The sequence below is a fragment of the Miscanthus floridulus genome, chromosome 7 (assembly GCF_019320115.1).
Source record: "Miscanthus floridulus cultivar M001 chromosome 7, ASM1932011v1, whole genome shotgun sequence".
NCBI lineage: Eukaryota > Viridiplantae > Streptophyta > Magnoliopsida > Poales > Poaceae > Miscanthus > Miscanthus floridulus.
Genome location: NC_089586.1, coordinates 1,404,742 through 1,412,371, shown reverse-complemented (window position 1 = coordinate 1,412,371; position 7,630 = coordinate 1,404,742). Strand labels below are relative to the sequence as shown.

The 7,630-nt window shown below is 42.8% G+C and overlaps 1 protein-coding gene across 1 annotated transcript; it reads left to right on the top strand.

Moving 5' to 3' along the window:
• Positions 1-346: 346 nt before the first annotated feature.
• LOC136462326 (uncharacterized) lies at positions 347-3,670 on the top strand. The gene is made up of 3 exons (XM_066461431.1): positions 347-492; positions 770-860; positions 3,338-3,670. Exons 1-3 carry the CDS (start codon positions 423-425, stop codon positions 3,474-3,476), a joined length of 300 nt encoding a protein of 99 aa, XP_066317528.1. The 5' UTR covers positions 347-422; the 3' UTR covers positions 3,477-3,670.
• The last annotated feature ends 3,960 nt before the right edge of the window (positions 3,671-7,630 follow it).

Sequence of the window (7,630 nt, the reverse complement as noted above, 5' to 3'; positions counted from 1 at the left end):
CACCTAGATCCCGGAATGGGTCTTTGGTATGGGTCTTTCTTGTTGGAGATAGCCTTACTTCAATTCAATAAGGTAATCCGTTAAAATTTAATCCTCATCTACTTCAAATATCCATCTGGTTTTGTTCTACTACAAAACGGCAACGTTCTTTCTTCGATCGCAAGAAAAAGGTAGTGAACAAAGTAAAAAAAAAACATAAAAAAAACTTTTTTATATAACGCAACATGTGAAAAGAATCCTACCACGTGTGGATACTAAGCGAATTCTAGCATATTTCAAGGACTAAAAACAAACAAAGCTCTTGTATATAACAAGAGCCAGACATATTTCCCTCGTCAGAGCCAGGAAGAGAAAAAAAAACTCGGAAAAGAAAGAGACGCCGAAAATTCAGGGGAGGAGGAGAAGAGGGGAAAGCGAAGCAAATGGCGGAGGCCCCGAGCAATATCGAATCCATGAGGAAGTGGGTCATCGACCACAAGCTCCGAGCCGTAGGTATGCCTCGTCAGTTATCCCACGGATTCGTTTTCTTCGCCCGGATCTAGTTATTCGGCGTTGGTTTCTGATGTATCCGAAGTCCCTGCAGTTTCTTTCTTATATACATCTGCTTTGTATGTTAGTAACGGAGTTTCGAAATCTGTACTGTGAAAATCTATCACGAATTTATGAGAGTAATTTTGGGGAAAAGCAGTATTTTAGATTATTCCTCCTGCTGGATGCAAAGTGATCTGATTGTCGCGATGTTTTTTTTTTTTTTTTTTTTTTAGAAAAGGTTGCCTCTGGCTAGGTGGGATCAGCAGTTCGATCGCCTACAACTGGTCGCGGCCCAATATGAAGACTAGCGTCAAGATCATCCACGCAAGGTTTGCTTCATTTCCCATTTAGTTTCACTAAGTTTATCATTACAGTGTAGGCAGCCTTGTCTATCATAGGCAAGATACCACATTCGATTCTTTTTTTTCTTGATGAAGATGCAATTAACTAACTGGTTTTGACCATTTCTTAGCAAAATATGGTTTCTAAATGCTACAACTACCACAGCAAAAAAAGGTTGATTTTTCATATGTGTGAATGATTGTTTCCTGAAACGCCAAGGAGCTAAATGTGAATTATGAACTGACCCAGTCAACTTAGATTTTATCTATATCTATATGAAGCTTGGGCAGACTTCCCTTATGTGAGTTTATGGAAATTAACTTAGTAATTGCTAACATATCAGCCACAGTTGGTAACATCAGAGGGAAAGGATAGCGATCAGGCAAATTTTGGAATTTTCTTACTGACTGCGGAAAAATTACTATTTTTGTTGTTGTTGTTGTACTTCCTCCGTCCCTAAAAAAGAGTCGCTATAGGAAACGTGCTGGTCAAACTTTCTCAACCTTGACTAGCTTTGTAGAAAATGCGTGTAACATTTATATCTCTAAATAAGTTTATTATGAAAGTATATTCAACGATCTACCTAATGATACTAATTATGTACCATAAATATTAATATTTTGTTTAATATATTTGGTCAAAGTGAAAAGTTGACTTTTTGGGAAGCGAGAATGACTCTTTTTTAGGGACAGAGGGAGTAATTGTTTCCAAGTGATTCTAAAGTAGGTGGTGTTCGGCATAATTGCAGTGCATGGGGTTTATAAGGCTGCACAATTGTTTATTCTGTGAAAGATTTAGTTTCACAATTTATGTTCAGGTTTGGGTGTCAGACTGATAGCATTATGTTATTTCGTTCAAGGAGCAGTTTAACTCCTCCAGATCATTCTGGATGGAAGTTAAACTCAGTTTATTAGTTGTTGTGCACTTGCACTTGATGATCCACTTATTTTGTTAGGTATACAGACTTTATGTGTTCCTTTCTGTTCTTAGTAATTTATTAGGTTCTTGCTAGTTTGCTCGTAGTCGAGCCGTGGTCGCCCAAGCTGTCGATTTTGCTTGATATACAAGTGCAGGCTGTATAAGGGGTAGTCTAGGCAGCCTCTTGTCACTAGTAAAGTTGGAAGAGTATCAAGCTCTGTCTGTTTATTTGCGCACCTCAATGCATTTGCTTATGCTCGTCGACCACCCAGCTAGAAAGAATCTCAGCAAATAGCGCCATCCAATCCATGAAAATGAGTGTCCTATTTTAGGTTCGAATATTCTTTACCTATGAAATTGCACTCTTTAGCTGCCAATCCTAATTGTTAATTTGTTTGGCACTTTGTCTGTACGCGCACTGTGGCCATGCCGAACTGCCGAAAATGGTCACATCACCAAACTCAGCACATGTTTGATCTCTCTCTACTTCCTAATACCTTCAGCATGCTGCCAACATTAGGCAGACCTTGCTCGTTTTTGTGCCATATGTGACCAAACCATACTGCCACTATATTGATGGCCCCAGTTTTTGGCAATTTTTTTAGGGCTCCGGTGATGAAATTAGTGGACCAGAATACCAAATTTAATTTCTAATATGTGGATATTCAATGTTTTTCCAACTTTGCAAACTTAGTTACCACAATTGTAGTCTGTTGATGCACAGAACTGCATAGGAAAGATGAAATCCTTGATAAACTTTCTTCTTTCACCATGGCTCTTGAAAAAGGGCAGCAATCTTCACCTCAATGCAGTATGCAAAAAGGATATTTAAATAATCATAGATATTTTTTTGGATAGAATATGGATTCTTTAGAAGCTTTCTCTTCATTTTGATACTTGTGTTTGGGTCTTAGCTCTTCATATGTTCATGTAACACGTGTCATCTTTCGCTATTTATTTGCCTCTTAGGCTCCTTTTTAGTGCACATGTGATGTAATTCATTGCGCTTTCTTCATTGGCACTTCTTACCTGTCACTGTGCTCAATAGAGCTGTTTAGAACGTGTTGAGGATTTTAAAAAGATAGTTTGCATGTAAATTTGGTACAAGCATCCAACAGCAAGTTTGCGTGCTACTCTCTCCGTCCACAAACACTTTTCGAGGAGTCAAACGATTTGAAGTTTGACCTAATTGTATAAAAAAGTACTAATGTATATGACACAAAAGAAGTACCATTAAATTAATATGAAATATATTTTCGTTGTAGACCTAGTTAGAGACTATTCACTATAAACTTGGTCAAAGTTAAGCTAGTTTGACTAATCCCATAGTTGTATCCTTTTGTGGATGGAGGGAGTATTTGTTTTTTAGATAACTGTTGCCTTGAGTGGGAAACCATCCAAACCCTGGATGAACACCCATAGCGCCCATTGCTGCCCTTAGGACATAGCCATTTCATGTATTGTGGAGTATAGAAATGGCAGCTTTTTTAGTAAATTTTAGTTCTAACTGGATTCAATTATGCTAATATACTGTTGATTTTTGCAGGTTGCATGCGCAGGCTCTAACCCTAGCTGCATTAATTGGTTCTGCATGCGTGGAGTACTATGACAACAAGTATGGTTCTTCTGGGCCAAAGGTGGACAAATACACAAGCCAATACCTAGCCCATTCGCATAAAGATTAAGATCTCCATGTTGGTTCCTGCATACCGGATTAATTTTGGGCTCATCTCTGGGTGCTCATGACCCGCCGGTGGATGCTGGATGTTTATTCTTTTTGTCTTATTAATTACAAAATGATGGTGTACTTACCAGGGAAATGATAATGAAGGTATAATGCAGATATTGTCATAATTTAGCCTCATGTTGCATTATCTAACCTCACTTTGTTGACTGTCAGGGTCTTTGAATATTTTTATATTTTTTGAGAAAAGGGGGAGATCCTGATTTGTGCCTAAATTTTGAATTCTCTGTGTCCCTGTAACTTTTGTTCTCTGTTCCTGTGCTTGTATGATTACAAGGCAAATGCAAAAATATTTTTAAGTTGATGTGGAGGTCGTGGATTTGTATGATTAGGAGATTCGGATAGGATAGATGCCCTATCGGCCTATACAGGGCCAGTTAATTTAGTCCAATAAATACTAATTGTTGTCACACTGAATTTGTGTTATTGTTTCACCTCTCTTAGGTCAAAGATGCATTAAATGATTAGTTGACGTACTTTTACGTAGACGGCAATAGGCTGACGTTGATTTGACTTGAAAATAAGACCACAAAAATCATGCAACGCAATTGTTCTTTTACACTCAGCCTCACAATTGGCAAACTTTCACTTTCCCCTAAAAAATTATAGTTTTCAAATATGCGACCCGATACACCGATGCCACTATTTATTTTTAGTGGATGAGCTAGAGTTTCACAAATTATGTTAAGGCATTTTTAGGCGAATGGGCCTGTGGTCCAGTGGTAGGTTAGTCCAGTAGGACGCTACCCACCAGAGTTCATACCTTGATGTTGATGTCACACCTTTTTCTAGAATTTTTCTAGAAAATTTAGGTTACACGCACGCGTGTGCGTTCGGTGGTATTGCGTATTTTTCGCGCACTGGAGGCTAGAGAGCCTCCTAATTTCTTCTTTGCGTGTGGACGGACACGCACGTGTATATGTGGGTGTGGAGTGTGTGGATTATGTGCGTTCAAGTTGTACCCGATAAAAAAAATAAGGCATTTTTGTCCTAGCTGTATCCTATCAAAATTTTCATGCCATTAGCTCTTAACATCTGTTGGGCGTGTTTGGGACCGCACATTGCGGTATCGGTACCACAACCTTCACCCCACAGTATAGAAAACGCGAGTGCTAGTTCAATCTTGTGTATACGGCTAAGCAGGAGCGGATCAACGGGGTATGCTAGGTGGGTCATGGCATATCCGGACAGCCTTGTATTTACTTATACTGTATCATTATCTCTACTATAAGGGACCAATCAAAATTACACTCGATCAACCTAGGAATTTGTCCCCCACAGATGGTTTTTGCTATATCTATCCCACTTCGTGCGACTAGAAAATCTTGTCTTTTAGAAATAAATGGCTGAGATCTATTCTCATGAAACTTCGCTACGATCAGATGGCCTAAGTGTTTTGGTGGTGAAGCCAGGCTTCACACACCCCCATGCCGCGACCCCACGCCCGTAATCAGCGTGGCGCATGATGGCCCGAGCCACGGCTACCTCACCCGCGATCAGCGCCAAGCGATAAAGGAAGGAGCTCGTGAGAAAGGAAGGAATTGCTGCCATGGACCGTGGTAAAGGATAAAGGATGGTGACCGAGCTAGTGCATTCTCATTATGTCCTGTCTCCCATTGTAAAGTAATCTGCTGCTCTCCCTCTGTACGCACGACAGGGGCAGGCGCTGAAAGGCTCCTCTACCACACTGTAGCCACAGCAGGGGCAGGTGCCAAAGTCAGCCCTGCTGTCATATCTAGTCACTGTAGCAACATGGCAGCCTAACATGTTTGTGTATTAGGATTAGATGGGTAGAGTTGTATATAGCTTCCAACCGTAACTCAGTGAAGTGAGCGAGTTCAGTTTTGTCATCTCCTCTATAGAGCTCTGGCCAAAGCTTGTGCTTGTGCTATGTGTGTGCACACTCTGTTCTTCCTCCCTTCTTCTACCTCTAGCCATAGTGAGCGGGAACGCCGGTGAGCGGTCGGCTCACCCATGCGGGAGATCCCGGGCCCAACAAGTGGTATCGAAGCCATACAAGTGCCGTGGCCAGACTAACCGCTGGCGATGACGGCCGGTTTAGAGATGGGCGAGAGCAGCGACGCTGCTGTGTCTACCCAGCCACGACAGGAGGTCGTCGTGCGCACGGTGCGGGAGGTCACGGCACTAGTTGACCAACATTGACTCGCACCAACTATGGCGAGTGAACGGTGACCATGAAGGTCAAGCTCAGAGCCTGATGGCTCTAGAATGCCATTGACAAGGGCACCGACAATGAAGAAGACGATATATCAGCGTTGGAGGCTATCTTCGCTGTTGTACCAGCAGAGTACAGGGAGCCATTGGGGGCAGAGAACTCTGCTAAGAAGGCGTGGGAGGCCATCGCAGCGATGCGCGTCGACTTCGACCATGCAAAGAAGGCGATGGCCCAGCTGCTGAAGTAGGAGTACGCCAACCTCAAGTTCATGGATGGTGAGTCAGTGGAGGACTTCTCCCTCCGCCTATAGTCGCTCATCAGCAAGCTGAGGAGCCATGACGTCACCATTGACGAAGAAGAGGCGCTCTCTAAGTACCTCCACTCCATGCCGGTGAAGTACATCCAGATCACTCTCTCCATAGAGATGATGCTGGACTTGTGCATCCTCACCATTGAGGATGTGACATGCCATTTGCGGACGGTGGACGAGCGTATGGAGCAGGCCACAACAACGACGAACAACGACAAGCTGCTGCTGATAGAGGAGGAGTGGGCTACCCGAAAGAAGTCCAGGGAAGCCTCCTCCAGCCACGGTGGCAATAGCAAGCGCTGTGGCAAGGCTTCTTCAGAGAAGAAGAAGAAGGTCGACTCCAACGCATGTTGACGCTACGGAAAGACAGGCCATTGGGCAAAGGAGTGCCCAAATCATAAGCAGGAGAAGAGGGCTGAGGCTCATTTAACGTAGGCTGATGAGGATGATGAGGCCACTCTCCTGATGGCGATGTTTTGTGCACTGCACGACGTTGAGGCCAAGGAGAAGGGAGAGGTGATGGTGATGGAAGGGCACAGCAAGGCTCTGAAGGTTGTCAACCTCGATGAACCGCGCGCCCAAGTCCACCTCGGACGTGTGGGCGGTGAGCAGGAGCAGCGGTGGTACCTAGACTCTAGCACCAGCAACCACATGACGGGCTCCAAGGAAGCCTTCTCTGAGCTCGACGGCAACGTGACTGACATGGTGAAGTTCGGTGATGGCTCAAGGGTGGCGATCTGAGGACATGGCACCATCATCTTTAGGTGCCAGAACGGTGAGCACCATGTGCTGACGGATGTATATTATATCCCGCAACTATGTTCAAGCATCATCAGCATTGGCTAGTTGGATGAGCGCGGCAGCGAGGTACAGATCAAGAACGACGTCCTCAGGATCAAGGACCGGGAGGAGCGGCTTCTTGCCAAGGTGAAGAGGTCCTAGAACCGGCTTGTTACAGAACCACCTAATCTAATGCCTCTTAGGAGTACTTATCTTCCATTAAACACTAAGCACTTAAGGGAGAACACCAAATTATATAGTTTCATCGGGCACACCCCAAGGGAGAACCCGAAAATCTATATTTTTCCATCAGGATCACAAATGAGAGAATAAAGCTTACAACATTCTTAACCATTTCTTACATCACTTTTAATACAACATCAGAGTATAATATTTATTGTTATAACAATGGAATGTAATCATATTATCAAAGTAATGAACAATTTAATTTAATAGCGGAATATAAACATGTGAACAGAGTTACAGCGGAAATAAACATCTACTCATGATATGGTGAAGTATTGATATATAAACTATGATAACAGATTATAAAACTTTAAGTTATAAAAATATTTAGTGAGAGTTATAAATAAAGACTATGATCGCAGCGTAAAGGAATCCTCTCTAAGCCCACCAGGAGGAATCCACACACAAGGTCAGCTCTAGCATCCACCTATTACCTGCAATAGGGGTAAATAAAACTCTAAGTACTCAATTATACTCAGCAAGACTTACCCGACAGGAGGAAAGAAAAGACTCCAAGAATATGCAAGGCTATCTAGCTTGTGGGTTTATTGCATCTGCAGGAACAATACTAAAAGTGTGTCCT

Excerpts from the sequence above, each read along its gene's own strand:
- LOC136462326 (XM_066461431.1), top strand. The coding sequence starts at position 423 with ATGGCGGAGGCCCCGAGCAATATCGAATCCATGAGGAAGTGGGTCATC. Across the intron at positions 493-769 it reads CCACAAGCTCCGAGCCGTAG|GTTGCCTCTGGCTAGGTGGG; the intron begins GTATGCCTCGTC and ends TTTTTAGAAAAG. Across the intron at positions 861-3,337 it reads GTCAAGATCATCCACGCAAG|GTTGCATGCGCAGGCTCTAA; the intron begins GTTTGCTTCATT and ends TGATTTTTGCAG.